This window comes from Desmodus rotundus, chromosome 7, assembly GCF_022682495.2.
Source record: "Desmodus rotundus isolate HL8 chromosome 7, HLdesRot8A.1, whole genome shotgun sequence".
NCBI classification, from domain to species: Eukaryota; Metazoa; Chordata; class Mammalia; order Chiroptera; family Phyllostomidae; genus Desmodus; species Desmodus rotundus.
The window spans coordinates 15,501,817-15,522,279 of record NC_071393.1 but is presented as its reverse complement, the minus strand read 5'-3'; the positions used below and the strand labels follow the sequence as shown (position 1 = coordinate 15,522,279).

The window sequence follows — 20,463 nt, the reverse complement described above, 5'->3', positions numbered from 1 at the left end:
ACTTGGTCTGCAATCTAGGAATGTGCCCTGGCTGGGAATCCAACCAGTGACCTTTCAGTTCACAGGTCAGTGTTCAATCTACTGAGCCACACCAGCCAGGGCTATCTCTGATATTTGTGCTTCCTTTTTTCCTTCCTCAGTCCATCAAGCTATGGTTTAACAAATCTGTTGCTCTTTTTACAAAGAACCAACTTTTGGCTTTAGTAATTTTCTCTCTGGTTTGTTTGTTTTCTATACATTAATTTCTGTTCTTTTATCTTCTTTCTGTTTATCTTGCTTTTTTGTTGTTTTTTAGTCCATCAATGTTAAAATTTTTTTTCTTAAGAATTTACTTCCCAGATTCATTGAGATATAATTGAAATATAACATTGTATAAGTTTAATGTGTACCTGCTGATTTGATACACTTCCTATATTGTGAAATGATTACCACCATAGAGGTAGCTAACATTTCCATCACTTCACATAATTACTTTTTTTTTTTTTTTTGGTGAGAACATTTATTTTTGTAGCAACACTTAAGTTTATAATACAGTATTGTAAACTATAGTCACCATGCTGTACATTAGATCCCCAGATCTGAAAGTTTGTACCCTTTGAAAATCAGTGTCAAGATCAATGTCAAAGACCTTTTCCACTGTTTTTTTCTTCTAGGACTTTTATTGTTTCAGATCTTATGTTTAAGTCTTTAATCCATTTCAAATTGATTGTTGTGAGTGGGGCAAAATAGGGATCCAATTTCATTCTTCTGCATGTGGTTAGAGACACCATTTATTAGAGACTATCCTTTCTCCATTGAATAATCTTGCCTCCTTTGTTAAATATTAGTTGACCATATAAGTGAGGGTTCATTTCTGGGCTACTGATTCCATTCCATTGCTCTGTGTGTCTATGTTTTATGGTACTGGCATAAAAAGTATCATAAGTTTTGATTACTATATAATAGCTTAGTAGTATAGTTTGAAACCAGGAACTGTGCTTCTTTAGGTTTGTTCTTCTCGAGATTGGTTTAGCTATTCAAGGTCTTTTGTGGTTCTATATAAACTTTAGGATTGTTTCTTTTATTTCTGTGAAAAGTATCATTGGAATTTTGATGGAAATTGTTGTTGAGTCTACAATATCACACAGAAAAAAATCAGCAGTCTTTTGGCCTAATCGCTCAGTTTTTTAGTAACCTGTATCTCAGTTTTTGGTTGTTTTATTCGCTCCTTTGTTCTTTTACTACTAATTAATAATTAAATGGTAACAACCTGTTTCTTAATTTTCAATTTATTACACATTTCAATAAAATGTTGAAACCAAAAAAAAAGTGCAATGAATCTATAGATGGCTTTGGGGGTAGTATGGACATTTTAAGAACATCACTCTTCCAATTCATAACATGGGATAGCTTCTACATTTATTGTGTCTTCTTCAGTTTCTTTTTATCAAGTCTTATAGTTTTCAGTGTACAGATCTTTCACCTCCTTAGTTAAATTTATTCCTAAGTATTTTATTGTTTTTCATTCTGTGTGAATGGAATTGTTTTATTTCTTTTTCAGATATTTCATTGTTAGTGTATAGAAATGCAACTGACTTCTGTAATTTGTTTTGTATCCTGTGACTTCCTGAATTCATTAATTAGTTCTAATAGTTTTCAGGTTGAGTCTTTAGGATTTTCTGTATATGAGATCATATCATCTGCAAAAACATTTTTACTACTCTTCTTATTTGGATGCCCTTTATTTCTTTTTCTTACCTGATTGCTGTGGCTGGGATTTCCAGTCTATGTTGAATAGCAGTGGTGACTGTGGGCACCCTTGTCTTGTTTCTGATATTAGAGGAAAAAGTTTCAATCTTTCACCAGTAAATATGATATTAGCTGTGGGTTTGTCATATATGGCCTTTATTAAGTTATGTTCCTCCTATACCAATTTGTTGAGAAATTTTATCATTAAAATGTTGTAGTTTGTCAAATTTTTTTTCTATATCTATTGAGGTGATCATATGATTTTAAAAAATCTTTTATTCTATTAATGTAGTGTGTCACATTTATTGATTTATGTATGTTGAAATACCTTTGCACTCCATGGATAAATCACACTTGATCATGGCGTGTGATCCTTTTACCATGCTGTTGAATTTGGTTTGTTAGTATTTTATTAGTAACTTTTCATTACTAATTTTATTAGTAATTTTTCATTTAGATGAAAAATTTTTGCATCTATATTCATCAGGAATATTGACCTGTAGTTTTCTTTTCTTGTAATATTCTATCTGGCTTTGGTATCAGGGTAGTGCTAGCTTTATAAAATGAATTTGGAAGTGTACCCTTCTCTTCAATTTTTTGGAAGAGATAAGAATGATTGGTGTTAATTCTTCAAATATTTGGTAGGATTCACCAGTGAAACCACCAGGTCCTGGGCTTTTCCTTGTTAGGAGGTTTTTGACTTCAAATTCAATCTCCTTACTCATTATTGGTCTCCTTAGATTTTTTATTCATGATTAAGTCTTGGTAGGTTGTATGTTTCTAGGAATTTATCCATTTCTTATAGGTTATCCAATTTTTAATGTATAACTGTTCATAGTAGTCTCTTGTGATCTTTGGATTTCTGTGGTATCAGTTGTAATGTCTCCTTTTTCATTTCTAATTTTATTTATGTGAGTCTTCTTTATTTTCTTTCTTAGTTAGCCTAGCTAAAGGTTCGTTAATTTTGTTTATGTTTTCAAAAACCAGCTTAGTTTCATTGATCTTTTCTGTTGTTTTTCTGGTCTTTATTTTATTTCTGCTCTGATCATTACTTTCTTCCTTCTGCTAACTTTGGACTTAACTGGTTCTTTTTCTAGTTGGGGGGAAAAGTTAGATTATTTATTTGAATTCTTTTTCCTTAATGTAGGTGTTTATTACTATAAATGCCCCTCCTACACTGTTTTACTGCATCCCATATGTTTAGTATGTTGTGTTTCCATTTTCATTTGTTTAAAGAAATTTTCAATTTCCCCTTTTATTTTTCCTTCGATTTATTCGTTGCTCAGTGGTATGTTGTTTAATTTCTACATATGTGAATTTTCCAGCTATCCTTCTGTTACTGATTTCTAGTTTCATACCATTGTGGATTCAGAACAGTAGTTGGTATGATTTCAATCTTCTTATATTTGCTAAGACTTGTTTTGTGTCTTATCATATGATCTGTCCTGGGGAATGTTCCATGTGTATTCTACTGCTGTTGGATGGAATGTTCTGTATATGTCTGTTAGGTCCATTTGATTTAAAGTTCAAGTCCAATGTTTCCTTGTTGTTTTTCTGTCTGGATTCATGGTTGAAAGTGAGGTATTAAAGCCCCCTACTATTATATTATTGACTATTTCTCCCTTCAGATCTGTTAATATTTGCTTAATATATTTAGGTGTTCCAAAGTTGGATACATATATATTTATTATTATATCTTCTTGATAAATTGACCCCTTTATCATTAGATAATAATCTTCATTGTCTCTTCTTACTGTTTTTGTTTTAAAGTCTATTTTGTGTAATATAGTATAGCTACTCCTGCTCTCTTTTAATTTCCACTTTCATGGAATGTTTTTTCCCATCCCTTCACCCTGAGCCTATGTGCATCCTCAAAGCAGACATGAGTCTCCTATATAAGAAGCATATAGTTGGATCTTTTTAAAAATCCCACCCATCTACTTTATGCTTTTGATTGGAGAATTTAACCCATTTAGAGTAATTACTGATAGGTAAAGACTTCTTAATACCTTATTATTGTTTTCTGCCTGTTTTGTAGTTCTCTTCTTCCTTTCTTCCTCTCTTGCTGCCTTTCTTTGTGAAATGATGATTTTCTATAGTGGTATGCCTTGATTCCCTTCTCTTTAACTGTTGTGAATCTACTGTAGGTTTTTGTTTTGTGGTTGTCATGAAGCTTACATAACACCTTACAGATATAACAGCCTATTTTACACTAATAACTTCACTTCGATCTCAGACAAAACTATCCTTTTACTCACCCTTCCCTTTTATGATTTTGATGTAACAATTTATTTCTTTTTATATTGTATATTCACGAACAAATTATTGTAGCTAATACTTTTGACTTCTTCACTAGAGTTAAGTGGTTAACACATCACCATATTACAGAATTAGAGTATTCTAAATTTGACTATATACTTACCTTTACCAGTGTGTCATATATTTGGATATGTTATCATATTAACAATTAGCATCTTTTAATTTAAGCTTGAAGAACTCCCTCCTGCATTTCCTATAAGGTGGATGTTGTAGTGATAAATTCCCTCAGCTTTTGTTTGTTTGGTAAAGACTCTAACTCTCCTTCATTTTTGGAGGATAACTTTTCTGGGTAAAGTATTCTTGGTTGGTATTTTTTTCTTTCAGCACTTTGAATATACCATCCCACTCTCTCCTGGCCCATAGGTATCTGCTGAAAAAAAAGGGCAAATCACCAGGAAGATACAACAATTATAAATATACATACACACATAACATCAAAGCACCTAAATATATGAAGCAAACATTGATAGAATTAGTGGAAGAAATAGATAGTAACAAAATAATGGCAGGAGATTTCAATACCCAACTTTCAATAATGGATGAAATGACTAGATAGAAGTGAAGAAGGAAACAGAGGACTTGAACAACACTATAAACCAACTGGACCTAACAAATATACAGAATACTCCACTGAACAATAGCAAAATACACCTTCTCAAAAGCATACGGAACATTCTCCAGGATAGGTTATTAAAGAAGCCTTAAGAACTTTAAGAAGTTGAAAAAAGTAAAAATTTAAGAAGTTAAGTCATACCAACTATCTTTTCTGACCACATGGATGAAACTAGAAATCAACAGCAAAAGGAAAACTAGAACATTCACAAATATGTGGAAATTAAACACATTTGAACAACCAATGTGTCAAAGAAAAAATCCCAAGGGAAATTAGGAACTCTAATGACACAAATAAAAACAGGAAAGGCTAAGAATCTGGCAAATGATTCCAAGGATGATCTTTAGTGAAAAGAATATACAATTTGTAATAAGGTGACCTAGTTTCGAGTCTACAACTTTACTACTTTCCAGCTATGTGACCATAGATAAATATTTTTAGTTTTCAACAATTCCATTTCCTAAACTGTTTAAAATGGGGATAATCATAACTTCCTCATAAGACTGTTATAGGAGAAAATGAAATAATATGTGAAGCCGTATAAATGGGAAGGCTAGAAATGTCATTATTCTTTGCTCTCTTTGCTGCCTTTAACAGCACTCACCCTTACCCTAGTTGTGGCTACTACTCAGGTGCTACATGTCATGTGTTGTAGTCTGAAACAGCATTTCTGACCCACAAAACCTGTTTTCTTAATATAGTTGTTAATGTTCATGTTATAAAGTGCAGAACTTAGTGTTAAACCTAGATTGTAAAACCTAATTAACTCCTGATTTTGCCAAATACTAGGTATGTAGTCTGGGCAGTTCCATAACACCTTAGGTCCTTCCTCACTTGCAAAATTGTAATTTTAGAATTGCAGAAGCAATTTATGCATTGCCTGTCTTTGAGGGTGGTCATATTGATCACCTGAGAACATATATGGTAGGGCATGCTTAAAAGATGATTATTATTAGCCCATCTGTCTGGCACATGATAGCAAAATAAAGGTTTGTCCTTTATTATCCTAGTCAACAAGGATTAACATTAAGTGGACATCTTCAAATAGAATACAAGTTGGTTTCTCTAATAAAGACCAATGTCACCAAGAACTCCAAGGACACAGTGACACTGTTACCCAGAATGTTAACTAAAAGTATTGGGTTGGCCAAAAAGCCTATTTGGTTTTTTCTATGAAATAAAAGACACATTTTTCATTTTCAACAATAACTTCATTGACTTGAATATTTTGAATATGTCAGCTATCTCCTGCTATTGGCTTCTAGTGGGTAGAGGCCAGGGGTGTTGCTAAAACATCTTCCAATGCACAAGACAGCCCCACAGCAAAGAATTATTTGCCCAAAATGTCAATAGTACCATGAAACTTCGTAAACCACTTTTGACACATTTGATCTGTCACAACACCTTTTCCATACACTGCACAAATCTTTATTTTTTGCATTTCAGTTGCGTTTTTGTCTTTCTTGAAATAATAAAGCATAATACACTGAAAATCTTGCATATTTTATTCCATCTTCAATATTAAGCTGCACAAAAATTCACCAATTTTGATAAGTTTTTTAAATGCATGCTGATATGACAGCTGTCACAATGGCACCTAACAAACGTTTCAAATGAAGTTAAAGACAACTAAACACTACTAGAGCCATGGTACAGAAAAAACTAAACAAACTTTTTGGCTAACCTGATAGGATCTACAATCCCTTTACCCAAGTTAGAAATCTTTCCCATTTCTCACCTTTCTAAACCTGTTCTAAACTTTATTTTCTCTAAGACTCCTGTATCATACTTAACCATCTTACTCTGAGCAGATGAACCCAAAAAAGGGGAGAGAAAACCCTAACTCTCTCACCTGAACTCTGTCTAGATGATGTTGATATATTCTTAGCACCTTCAGTCTTGTCTGAGAGGATAAAGCCTCCCACCTTGTTTCCAAGGTAGGTATTCCTGGTCCATTTCCATCTTTCTTCCTCTAGAACTTCATGCCATCGGTCACTTCCTACACTATTATCTGCAGTCACTCATTTGCCACAAGATTCTTCACACTTTACCAATATGGGTGTCTCCCTCCAATATAATCACCCTTGATTTTTTATTTTTATCTTTGGAAAAGTTTCTCCTGGTTAGGGAGAAGACAATGATTCGATCATATTTAGAAAGAAAACCAGTATAGTTTAAATCAGAAAGGGGAGAGCTGAGAATGAGTTGCTCAGTTTGGATGTTTCTACAGTAATCAAGGTAAGAAGTAACTGGGACCGGAAATAGAGCAATGACATGAGAAAGACAGGAGGAAATAATGCAAGAAAAGTTATATAAGTAAAACTAATAAATCTCAGCAAATAATTGCAAGTGGGATAGAGGGAAAAGGAAGAATAAGAATGATTTTCAAGCAGAGACTTCTATAGCCACACATAACAAAAAATACAGATTTTACAGAACTTGTTCAGGAAAGTCACTAAACAAGCAAATAGCAACACCATGCTCTGGAAAGGCAGGGAATCTGATTTCCAGAGTTGCTACACTATATTATTTTAAATGTCCAGTTTTCATTAAAAATTATGAGACATGCAAAGAAACAAGGAAGTATCATACACACACATAAGAAATTATCCCTGGAGAAGCCCAGACATTGAACTTACCGGACAAAATCTTTAAGTAAGTTCAAAAAAATGTTCAAATAAGTAAAGGAAACCATGGACTAAAGAATGAAAGGAAATATGAGAATGTTTCTCACCAAATCACTCATTTGTACACATTAAAGTGGTGACTTTTATGTATGTCAACAAAAAGTACATTTTAAAAAGAGGATGGTTTTCTGTGTGTACACTATCCTCGAATAAAAAGATTCACACACACAAAAATAATGGTTTCAAATTAGGATAAATGGAAGAGTAATACAATCAACAGAAATAGGAAATTGGACTGTATCTTTTGAAAGATCAACACCATTATGCATAATGTGAATACATCCCAGTTAATTGCTTGGATAATATTTGGATTCTTTCAACAACATATGTGAATTCACTCAACATGTGCTTATTAAACATGTCCCATGTCTAGGCACTTTTCAACCAATAAAGGGGATGGGAATGTCCACCAGTTCTTGATAAAGTCATATTTTGAATTCTCACAATGCATCTTGCTATAATATATCTTTCTGTTCTGTGTGCTATGACTGAGGTTAAGATAGCCGCTGGCACATTTGGGAATATGGCTTTCACATAAATCTGACTTTCTGGGATAGATTTCTTAAGGGTAAATTATAGTAAACCTCTAATGATGCCTTCTTGTAATTCTTTCTCCCTTCCATTTTTAAAGCTACATAGGTAATTTTCCTGTGATACCGTACTCACTTTCTAGTTTTTTTAACCTTTCTCTGGGTAGGAAGACTTTGATTCTTGTTTGTTTGTTTAATGAGAAGAAATGTTAAAAGTCTGTCTTAGATGTTTCATGTTATTGTATTAACATCATGCGAAGATCACAAGTACTCTGAATCTTACATTAGAAACCTTGTTATCAGAGGTCATTAGTACTTACACATGTAATTTATCATAAGGTTAGTATAATCAAAGGAAGAAAAAAGCCCCTCTTGTGGCTGAGGCTGAAGTATGGTCTCATAGGAATTCTAAACCATTTTTTGGTAACTGTCATTTTCTAACCATCAAAATGTGTATAAAGTGAAGGGCCTCAACATATGGGCTGTCAGTAGTGTGGTAAATTTTGAACATCACCTCATCTCAGATTTCTGTGCAGATATACCAAGTAGCAATCGTCAAAAGTCAGTTTAAAATCCATTTCATTTCAAACCTTTTCTATTAAATGATAAACATTAAGAGGAATAACATCACTTTACATGTCACCAAAACTTTATAGTCAGCAAAAAACAGAACCAAGTAGACAAAGAGAACACTGCTATAATGTTTGAGAATTCAGTAACATCCTTGACATCATTTCTTAGTTGGGGCACTTATGCAGGCAGCAGCCTGTCACTTACATCCCCTGTCATTTCCTGTTCCAATTCATTAAACCCTAGGCTTTCCTCAGAAACACACAACCTGCTTGGAGATTCTTTAGCCAGTCAGAAAGGATCAAATTGAAGGACACAGAAATTGATATGCAACTCTTGAGAAGGCATGAGGGCCTTAATAAATTGCCACCTACACATGGAATTATACTGCGTAGGCTGACAGTGAGTAGGCAGAAGCAGTAGGATCTCATATTTATACCTTACAGTCAGGGCTTATATCATATTGATTGGCTTCTCTTTGGCTGCCAGGGAATGGATCAAGTTCAGGAGCTAAAGCCAAGTTGGCAATGCTTTATCTTTGCCTTTCTCTTTAAAAAAATATCCTAAATAAGTTAGGCAGTATAACACTTTACGCATAGAGGCTTGATTCAAAGCTTCAGTTATCTAAATCACTTTGTATCTCTTTCCTTCTCAGTAATTCTTAAAATTTTAGGACTCTAGAGTCACATTCATAAACACCATGGACCACCCCCCCTACAAAAATCACATGGCTACTTCTTGCCCCAGTGGAGACCAGGATAAAATAACATTCTAACACAGAAATGAGAAGGCTTGAAACAACACAGCTGGCATGAGAGAGCCACATTTGACTTAACCTTAGTGAGGAAGACAAAGATGAAAGGAGACTCTCTCTTTTCAGCTCTCCTTTTAACCATGACTGAGGCACTTGGGATTGCAAAAGCAACATTTAGCTTTCAGAAGGATGATGCTTCCAGGAGTGGAAAGAAAGGGTCTTACACCTCCTTTTCTTCCTTAGTTCTAAAGTGGTGGGTAAATGTCTGCTTTTATTGGTTTGAAGTAGTCTAACCATTGCCAAAGAGCAAGCAAAGGAAATTATATGCACATGCTGTCCTCCTAAAATGCCAACTCCTTTGTGAAGCTGTCTTGATTCTCTATTCAGAAGGCATAGCTCCCTTCTCTACACTCTATTATGTTATTTATACTTCCATTAATATTTGCAAACTATTTTCTATATAAGTAATGTGTTTACAATGTTTCCCTCTATTATTAAACTGTAAACTTCCACAGCTCGGGGACCAACTCATTATCTTTCTGGTCCTCACAATGCCAAGCAGAATGCTTTATATTGGTAGGTGCAAAATAAATGCTTGATGAATGAATAAATATGGTGGTGTCAGCTTTATGATGACTGGAAGTTACGATGATTTTAAGAGTTCTAATAGAAGTTGAACTCAGCCCTGGCTGGTGTGGCTCACTTGGTTGGAGTGTCATCCCATAAACCAAAGGGTCATGGGTTCAACTCAAGGTCTGGACACATGCCTGGGTTGCGGGTTCGGTCCCTGTTTGGGGTGCAAATGAGAGACAACAAATCAATGTTTCTCTCTCACATCAATGTTTCTTTCCCTCTCTCTCTCTCCCTTCCTTCCCCTGTCTCTTAAAAAAAGAAAATTAAAATCAATAAGCATATCCTCTGATGAGGATAAAAAAAAAGTTGAATGCAAACAGAATAAAGAAACCACACTTTTTAAAAAAGATTTTATTTATTTATTTTTAGAGAGAGAGGAAGGGAGAAAGGCAGAGAAACATCAATGTGTGAGAGAAACATCAATGGGTTGCCTCTCAGTCCACAACCTAGGCATGTGCCCTGACTGGGAATTGAACCAGAGACCCTTTGGTTCACAGGCCAGCACTCAACCCACTGAGCCACACCAGTAGGGCAGAAACCACACTTTTTACTTAGATGCTCCCTCCACCCCAACGCCTTTTCTCTGTACTTGGTATCATTGTATATATTGAAGAGGGAGACGCGTCTAGCGATGTTCTCCTGGGAATATATTTTATATTCAATGTGTCCATTTTTATGACTCTCAAGTAAACCATCTTTTGGAGATTTTCAAGGTTAAACTAAACCTGATGGAGAGAGTTTCAATCAGTCAAACAAATGGTATCTCTACTTCCTGTGACATAGTGTGCTGTCAGATGCCTGAGAAGCAACTCCAAGATTCTGAAATCTGACAGCATGACTCCACAAGAGTACACTAACTAGGTATTGCCTATATACCATGATCAAGAATAGGAAAGAAGGAACCTGAATTTCTTTTAACTGAGAAGGAAAAATGGTCTTTAGTTCTCAAAAAACAAGGGTCTAACCAGAGACTGATTAATGAGAAGTGATGACTATTTCAGGTACAAAGAGTAAAATGAAATGTGCCTAAAGAGAGAACAGTCAACTTTAGGCAATGAAAGTCATGTCAAATAAGATAACTTTCCTCCTCTACTTTCATCTGTTTCACATTTTACAGGGTTTGGCAAAACTTTAACAACTGGTTCCTTGGAAATTTCTAAGCAGTGATCAATTTCTACCACAATGTACATTTTTTTCTTTCCAAAACAAACAAGATACTTTGCTTTGACAGAGACAATCTCCAATCTCTTATCAGTGAAAGATACAAAAGAAGCTGGGAAGCTGTCTGAATATCATACAGCACTTTTGAGTTCATTAGGTCATTATCCCTAGGTCTGTATTTAATCAAAAATGAAGAGTACAAGCTCAAAAGCTTTAAGATGACCAGAAGCAAATCCTTGTTTTGGGATTTTTCTGTTTGAGTTATAAACCAGGCTCACAGAAAAGTAATCAGAAACTAGACTGTCTAGAGACATGAAAGAGCCTTAAAATGAGAGGTGTGAGATCAGAGGCTGTACTTGTGACTTGGTCTCTTAAGCTTAAGGACCTTGAGCAAATTACTTAAACTCTAAACTGTAAGTAAGAGATTAGACTTTGATTTCTAGAGCCTCCTGTAGCATTATCAATTTTTTTATTATCTAATATTATACCTTAAGTTATGGATTGGCTCATTTACCCATGTATTTGACTACCTCCAATGAACATAATAAAGGACAGCGTCATCAAGGAGTTAAGTCAGTGGGAAAAGTGAAGGCTTTATCCACAGCTCCTAAAACAGATGCTCATTCATCCACTCCAGTTCTAAACCAGGCTTACGAGGAAACCAACAAGGAATGAGGATAGGAAGGAGTAGGAGAAACTCCATAGTTCCTAGGAGGAAGAGAGGTTCATTTATTGTTCCAGTCCAGCAATATTTATTGAATGTTCACTGTGTGCCAGGCACTGTTCTGGGCACTGGGGATCCCGGGGTAACCCCGATAGACTAGGCCTCTAATAAAGTTTACTTACAGTCTAGGAGGTGGAGAGAGGAACAACAGGCTAATAAATAAATAAACAAATATCCAGGCTAGGATAAGTTCTATGAAGGAAGCAGTAGCAATGAGAGCGAATAGCTGCGTTTGGGGGAAGGGGGGTTTGGGCGGAGTGCCGTTAGCACAGGGCAGCGGGGGAAGGCTCTTTGGAGACGGCGGGATTGACTGAGCTGAGAGCTGGAGCCGGACGAGTGGGAGGCCGGCCAGCGCGCAGGGCAGGGAGTCACCTGGAGGGACGCAGGTAAACACTGCGGCTGGAAAGAGCTGGAGAGAGGCCATCTGTGCGTTTGGAGCTTACCGAACACTTATTCTACACGGTATAGGAGTAGAGCAGTAGCTCTTAATAGGGGCGATTCTGCCTCCCCGCCCCCGCCCCCGCCCCCCCCCCCCCACAAGGGGACCTTTGACAACATCTGGGGACATTCTGAGTTGTCACGAGTTGGGACGCGGGTGGGGTGGAAGTGTACTGCTGTTGAGGCTGAGAAACCCTGCAGTACACTAGGAAGATTACAGACCAAACGTGGGTTTTAGTCATTATGCCATAAACTAATGGTTTTACCAACTTGAATCTTCCGTTCCTCCACTTGCAGAAACAACGTTCTAAACAGATTTCAAGTAGCCCACTGCTTCCCCCACTCCCTTACGAAACGTCGTGGCGGAGGCTCAGGGCGCCTGGGAAGAGCTGCACAGGGACGGTACGCGACCACGTACCGACCGCAGGGACGGGGACCCGAGGGCTCACCCCGGCCGTTCACGGCGGTTACCTCTGCCGGAGGAAGCGGGCTCGGGGGCCGTGTGGGGAAAGCACGTTCCTGCTTCATCTGCAAGGTTACAAGTGAATGTTGAAAAACAACGCGGTGCTGGGTCCCTGCACGGGAAGGGGGGCGACGCGCGCGAGGGCCGAAGCCTGCTGCGTCTGGACCCGTAAACGCCCCGTCCGCGTCGACCCCCGGCCCTCCAGGCTCCGGCTCCTCCCCCCGGACGCCCCGCGCGCGGGCCGCCGGGGTCTCTGAACCCGGGGCCCCGGGCCGGGCGTGGCCCGCATTAACCCCGGACCGCTCCCGGCCCGCGAGGGCCTCCCCGCCGCCACCTCACCTCAACGGGCAGGCGCCTCCTCCGGAAGCCCCGCGGCACGTTGTCCTCGACGTGCTGGTTGCCCCAGTGGAAGGCAACGTCGGGTCCTTCGGTGGCCCAGCAGCCTCGGCTCCCAGCGGCCGCGCGAGCTCGGCGCGGGCCCCTCAGGCCCCGGAGCGCCGGGCGGACCTGTGGAAGGTCGGGAGACGCGGCAGAAGAGGCGCGGAGCGGGAGGCGGGAGGGCAAGTGGACCGGGGAACACGGGCAGGGCCGGGTGTTGGGGGGCCGGGAGTGCCTGGGTCCTATAAGCCGCGGCTGGTCCCTCATTTTGCATATTAATGAAGCGGAAAGAGGAGGGACACCTGAGAAACCTCTGAGGGGTCATGAATTATTCATGAATCACCGCCCCACCCAAGAAGAGCTCGCTGATTATTCATGAGCCCGAGAGGCGGGTTTGAGCCGGAAAAGGCCGTTGGACGCGGCTCTGAGGGAGGAGCTCACCGGCCGAGGTGCGGGCTGACCGGACGCTGCGCGGGGAGAAAAAGGGCGCTTGAGGATTCTTCGTCTTCTAGTCTTATGTTACCTTTTTTATTTTCTTTTTCACTTGAGAGTGTAAGTTTGAGTTGAAAGTATATCGCTGAGGCCCCAGTTACTGCGAGGAGAAGCTTCGGGAAGGCCGGGGCTGGAGGAGAAAGACGGGGGCGCAGCTTGTAGGTTAGCAGTGACCCGTCAACGTGCGAGGATGGAAAATCGCACATAGGCCGGGAAAAGAAACGGTGGAGGAAATCCTGCGGGGAACACGCGCATTCCCACCATCCAAGGAGCTTTTAAACCCAGATGGGGGTGGTGGGGAAGGAAGGGGTCGGTCTCGGAGAGGAAGCGGCCGCGGCCATCCGCTGCCGGGCCGGTGGTCGCACGGGCCGGGCGGTGCACGACGCGGAGCCGGGGCTGGACCTCGGGGGTGTGATTTCGGCGGGGTCGGCCGTTCTCCGGCCGGGGAAGCGCTCCGCCGGAGTCCAAGCCTGGCGCGGGCCGCGGGGCGGGAGGAGCAGCCGTGACGACCTGAGCTCGTCTTTCCCTTTATCCAGGACTTGGCTCTTAATCTCTGTGGACTTTAGTTCCCCAAACAGTTCAGGGGAGAGAGCGTCTGGGAACCGAGGGTTAGCCAATCGCCAAGTCGCGTGCAAGGGCCCGGGCACTGGACAGGGTGTGCAGTACGTCGTGTACTTGGCTGGTGAACAAGGGGGCGGGAGACGGGGGCGGGGGGGGGGGGAGTAGTTCTTGCTCTTGAAGGAGTGTTTCATCTAATTAGGGTGATCATCTAATGTCTGCCCCGTTGGACCATAAATCTCCTGAGATGCGAACAGTGTTTCATCTTTGCAATCCTAGGGGAAGCCTAGCACATTGCAGTCGCCCACTAAGTGCTGAATGAATGAATGAATAATTGAAGTAGCATGAAGATATTAAAAAACCAAAAGAGCACGAACAAATAGCTAGTTAATATAGTGGAAAGCATTTACTCTGAGTGAACACGGAGTAGGGGAATAATGAGGGCCCAGTGGGATTTGTTAAAATGGTGAGTAATAACTTAGGAAAACAAAGTCTGTGAAACCTTTTGAGTCCCTGGTGGCCTTTGGCAAACTGAGTCCCCTCGCTGGACTTCACTTTCCTTGTCTTTATAGTTTTATATTTTAAATTTAAATTCATGATTCATTTTTAGTTAGTATTTGTATATGGTGTGAAATTTAGGTTGAGGTCCCCCCCCCCCCGGATGTCCTATTGTGCCAGCACCATCCGTTATAAAGACTTTCCTTCCTCCACTGAGTTATTTACCCATTTCCTTATAAACAAGGGATTGGATTAGTTGTACAGGATGTCTCCTGTTCCTTCCAGCTCTATGTTGTGGAGCCCGCTTATGTTGATTGACATGCATGTCCTTTAAGTAAGGCCATACTTCATATCAGGCACATGTAAGGAAAAGGAAGGTCACCTAGTTGCATTTTAGAATCCAGCTATTGGATATTGTTCATTCAATAGCAAGGGTATTTTCCTGTTTAAAAGAATGGTTGTGGAAGATTGGGAAAGATGGGTGGAAAGCATTAGGAAATCGACTGTTACTGTTTTGGGGCAAACAATAAAACTTTGGTTTTTGGGCCACTCAAAATGCCTCCCTCCATTAAAAAAAAAAGAGTGGCTTAGGCCTTCGTAAACTTAACAACAGCTTGTTTACTGAATCTAGGATTAACAAATAAAAGGGTAAAATAATACGTAAGTGTGCCACCATTTAAAATAGGGCAGTTCAGATGTAGGTCAAAAAGTATGCCCAGAGTGAGTCTTTACTTGAGAACCCATAGAAATCTTGCCTCTTTCTCAGATCATAATCCTTGTCATAGAGTGGACATACCAAGAATAACAGTGAATGCTATTGATGCCCTGTGAAGTTTCACATGTTCGTGGATCCAGTAAGCAAGAAAATACACATTTGGTAAAAGACATTGGAAAGTTAGAGTTCTGATCTTTAAATCCTTAGTTTTGAAATCTTTCCTAGATTTTTAGATGGTGAGTCAGAACAAGGTGTTTAAAAACATCAGTTATTTTCTAAAAGCGCATGATCTATATAGAGTCATACCTCCTGAGGCTGTCAGCTTGTAAGCTTTCGAAATTAAGCAGTTGTAATTGGATAAGAAACCCCTACAAAATGCCTACTCAAAGAGAAAACAACAGTAGGAACAGAATAGTTAGTGGTTAAAAGGGGCTTGCCTATTTAAAAATATTTAGATCTTTTTTGCTTTCCTGAAGCATGCTTATTCTAGAACACCAGAAAGAGACACTACTACTACGTTCAGATATAAGTAAGCAAGCCCAACAACTAGGAAAGATCTTGGTAGTGCATCATTTTAGATAGAATGAAAGCAAAGGAAAATTTTATTTTGGGGAATCATTGTAGAAAACCTCCTAAATTGTGAGTCAAAATTGTCTTGAGTTTTTTTCTTAGTTCTGCCACTAAGTGGTTGATTGACCCTGGATAACTCGGTTGGCTTTTCTGAATTTTGATTTCTTTATCTAGAAAACCAGACATTTAAAGTTCTTTCTGCCTCTAAAATTCCTTAATTCTTTTCTAGACACTTAATTCTTCCTTGTTCTTGTAGTGCTTCTCCGTTGACTCAGCAGATACTTATTGAGCATTTATGTAATTTGTTCCAGTACTGATGGTGCTGAAGATTTAAGTATGAGCTAATCTAGACACAAAAAGTCACATATTATATGATTCCATTTACATAAGATGCCCAGCATAAGCAAATCCATAGAGATTTAAAAAGTAGATTAGTGCTTGCAAGGAGTCAGGGGGATGGGAGAATGGGAAGTGATTGCTAATGGGCATAAGTCTTCTGGAATTAGATAGTAGTGATTGTTGCAAAACATTGTGAATAAAACCCACTGAATTTTTATTTTCATTTTGGAAGTTTATAAAAGAACTTAAAAAATAAAGAATGAGCTATACAGACACAACTTTGCCCTCATGTTAGCTCATGGTAGGGTGGAGTGGATGCATAAATGCAACCGTGAAACTGTGGAAATCACAATAGGCATATAACCCAGATCTGCTGTAATGGTGAATCAGAAAATAATTCTCGATAAAATTGTACTAAGCCATGTCTAGGAGATGAGTACGAATTGGAAATGGAGGAGGTGTTTCAGACAGAATGAATATTACAAAAGCTTGAAAGCTGGAGAGAATATAGTCCTTTAGGGTAATTAAAGGAGATAAGAAAAGCTGATGCATAAAAGAGTAAGGGAAGGTGGTTAGAGGCATGTGAAAGGAATTTGGATTTTATCCTGAGGGCAGTGGGGAATTACTGAAGTATTTCAGTCTAGGAAGTTGTATAATCAAGTTTGTAATTTAAAAAGAAAGCTCTGGCTGCAATGCAAAGAACATGCTGGAGAAGGGTAGGACTGATAACAAGCAGACTGGTGGCTGTAGCAGTCTAGGCAAAAGATAAGGCTGATTTGATCTAAAGCAGAGATGACAACATGGATAAAGTAAGGAGTGGACATTGAGGAATATTAAGATGACTAGATATAGGAGTAGTGGTGGTGGAGGGGGACAGGGTTGAATCATAGTTTTTAGGCCTGAGCAATTAGGTATTTGATGGTGTCATTCACTAAGCTAGGGAACAGAAATAGGTTTGGGGGAAGAGAATTCACATTTGAATGTGTTGGGAATATCAAAGTGGAACTGTCTCATAGACAGAGGTCTTGATCTGCAACTCCCTAGAGAGACCTGGGCAGGGGATATATAAACACACACATATGATTCATAATCATATCATGAAATTATATATGAATCATTAGAAGAGAAATAGTAATTGAGACAATGGGAATGTATTTATACAGCAAGGAAGTGTATTTAGAAGTTAAACAAAAAAAAAAGAAAAGAGCTCCTAGGACAAAACCTTGAAGTACTCCAAAATGGTCGGGGAGAAAAGTCTAAAGAGGACAATGAAAAGGTACAAATGGGAGGCTGGAGAAAACCGGGAGTTAGAGTACTAATATAAGATTTTAAAAAATTAAAATGCTTTTTGACATATAATGAAATGTATATCAGACATTATTCCAAGTGTCTTACAAATAATGACTCATGTAGTCCTTACAACAACCGTGTGAAGTAGGTACTATTCCTATCCTTATTTTACAGATGGGGAAGCTAAGACACACAACTTGCCCAAGGTGCAAGTGAATTGTACACTGAGATTTGATCCTAGGTAACTTGCCTCCAAAAGAGGGCCCTTATGTAACGTGCTTAACCGCTATGCTGTGTTACCTCTCAAGATAAACGCTTGTCTGGATAAACAGTATAAGGGCCCTGAAAAGTTAGATTTATTGTCTTCATTTTACAAAAATGAAACTGAGGCCCAGAGAGGTTAAGTAATTTTGGTCAAGTCACAGAGCTACTAGGTAGTTGAGCAAATTCTAGGTAGTAGAATTTGAACTCCAAAGCCTCTTTCTACTAAATTATACTCCTGGTTATTTTCTCTATGTACATACATATGTGTGTATAAAATTCAACTTTATTAATTTTATAAATGTTAGTTCCTCAGGTATTTACCAAATGCTAATAGTGACTAGTTTTAAACTCTTTCTCTAAAGCAAATGCCCCTTAATGAACAAAATAAACTAATGAGCAAAACAGAACCAGAGACATAGAAACATGGAACGGGCTGACAGCAACCAGAGTTGGGGAGGGGATAATGGTGGAAAGAAGGGGAAAGGACTAGTCAAAGAACATGTATGAATAACCCATAGACATGGACAATGGTAGGGGGATTGACTGTGGGGTCAGGGGGTGGGCTGGACAGAGGAGAGCAAAGGGGGAAAAACTTGGACAACTATAATAGAATAACAACAACAAAAGCAAATGCCCTGGATGTCTTAGAATTTTAAGTGATAGTATTAATTTAATCCAGGTTATTCATATATTCCAAAAATATGGATGTAGTAATGAATTGTGTTCTAATTGGTGCTATTCTCAGTGCTTTATTCTCTAGGAATGCCATCAGAATGTCTTATTTATGATCATAGAAAAATGTTTTATAAGCACCAATATAGAAAACTATTTAAAAATCATTATTCCTGTTATTTATTAACCTAAGACTAGTAACTACCATGTTTTGATGGGCCAGAACTAGAGCTTAAACTCTTGAATTATTTTTCCCCATTTTATTTCTTGAAGTCATTTGATACGTTGAGTCAGATTTGAAAGTTATACTCAGAAATGAAGGTTATACTGTGAAGTCAACAAAAGAGACATTGGAATCTTTAAGGACAAAGGAGTGTTAGGTGGTTTTCAGTCTGATATAAAATATTGTAAAAGAGTGTCCCCTAGTGCTGCTCTGCAGTAATTTGAGAGAAATTAAATATTACCTATTTATTATCTCTGTCACCACCTTGTGGCCTCAAATAATTCTGCCCTCTATTATTTGCAAAATCTTTCAGAATCTTGCATTAATCTACACACAAAAACAGGTCACAGGTTATCCTGAATGATCCAGAACAGAATTTCTTTAAATGGGTTATTTTACAAATATTTTGGTCAGAACTGTATAAAACCTTCCAAAGAAGCCACAGTTTAAATTAAAGCCTTTGAAAAGATAAAGGGAAATTTACTTTCCTCCCTCCCTCCCTCCGTTCTTTCCTTCCTTTCTTATGTTAGTAAAGCAATGAAAAGGAAAACTAGATGTACTTAATTTTAATTTTTATTTTTAGAGAGGGGAAGGGAAGGAGAAAGAAAGGGAGACAAACATCAATGTGTGGTTGGGTCTCACGCTCTGCCCACTGGGGATCTGGTCCGAAAACCAAAGCATGTGCCCTGACTGGGAATCAAACTGGTGACCCTTTGGTTCGCAGGCCGGTACTCAATCCACTGAGACACACCAGCCAGGGCGAAAAACTAGATGTATTTTAAGCCAGGTTTTTTAATTGTGGTAAATGTATATAACATAAAATTCACCACCTCAGCCATTCTCAAGTGTACAATTCAGTGTCATTAAGCTCATTCACGGAGTTAGACAACCATCCTCACTATCCATTTCTAGAAATTTTTCATCATCCTGAACAGAAACTCTGTACCCATTAAACTTCCCATTCCTTCTACCCTTCATCCTTTGGTAAACTCTACTCTACTTTCTCTATGAGTTTGACTACATTCCTTGTGTAAGTGGAATCATACAGTATTTTTCCCTGTTTGTCTGGCTTATTTTACTTGTATGATTTTATCCATGTTACAGAATGTATCAGAATTTCATTCCCTTTTAAAGCTAAGTAGTTTTCTATTGCATATACCACATTTTTTTAATCCATGCAACTGCTGATGGACATATGGGTTGATTCCACCTTTTGGCTGCTGTAAATACCATAATACAGCTATGAACATTGGTGTACAAGTAACTGTTTGAATCCCTGCTTTCACTCCTTTTGGGTATATACCTCGAGGTGGAATTGCTGGATAACATAGTGATTGTTTAACTTTTTGAGAAATTGCCATACTGTCTCCACAGCAGCTACACCATTTTACATTCCCGACAGTAGTTTTAATTCTTCTACATCCTCGCCAACATTTGTCATTTTCCGTTTTTTTGAATAGCCATCCGAGTGGGTGTGAAGTATAAATATTAATTTTTGAATTGACTCTGAAAATCAATTACACATGAAGTTAACTCAGGGAATTTTTTTCGTGGTGCTGCTGTATAGAAAATACTGTTATACTCTGAGAGAATAACAAGGAGGAATAAAATATATTGTTGCCTCATTAGGTGATTTACAATATTGTTCTCACCCAAATGTATTTGGTAACAAGTAAGGCAACTTCATTTTCATTGGGTGGTTAGAAAAACTAATCCAGAAACTTCGTGCCAAATTTATAGAAAATTGGTAGTGTAGGTCAAAATGTTTTTTATACTAGCACTGGCTGCTGTGTCTCAGTGGATTGAGCACCAACCTGTGAACCAAAGGGTCATGGGTTCAGTTC

At 38.6% G+C, this 20,463-nt stretch overlaps 2 protein-coding genes across 18 annotated transcripts in view; one reads left to right on the top strand and one right to left on the bottom strand.

Moving 5' to 3' along the window:
• The window catches only part of LOC112310356 (uncharacterized), a 42,606-nt gene extending 29,226 nt beyond the window's left edge, over nucleotides 1-13,380 (bottom strand). For 6 of the 7 annotated variants that reach the window (XR_011651415.1, XR_008427377.2, XR_011651414.1 and 3 more), the window contains exons 1-2: nucleotides 12,960-13,380; nucleotides 12,629-12,685 (exon numbers count right to left, since the gene is read on the bottom strand). Coding sequence is in view for 3 of the 7 variants with exons in the window: in XM_053928769.2 (XP_053784744.1) it covers nucleotides 12,629-12,685; nucleotides 12,960-13,265 (363 nt within the window). In the remaining 4 variants the exon portion in view is untranslated. The remainder of the gene's footprint in view (nucleotides 1-12,628; nucleotides 12,686-12,959) is intronic. The other variant, XM_053928771.2, reaches the window with a different exon arrangement.
• HORMAD2 (HORMA domain containing 2) overlaps nucleotides 13,369-20,463 on the top strand; it is a 72,875-nt gene continuing 65,780 nt past the window's right edge. For 3 of the 11 annotated variants that reach the window (XM_045200955.3, XM_053928768.2, XM_024566606.4), the window contains exon 1: nucleotides 13,403-13,550. The gene's annotated coding sequence lies outside the window, so the exon portion shown is untranslated. Of the gene's footprint in view, nucleotides 13,653-20,463 lie in introns of all 11 variants that reach the window. The other 8 variants (XM_024566607.4, XM_053928767.2, XM_045200953.2 and 5 more) reach the window with 7 other exon arrangements.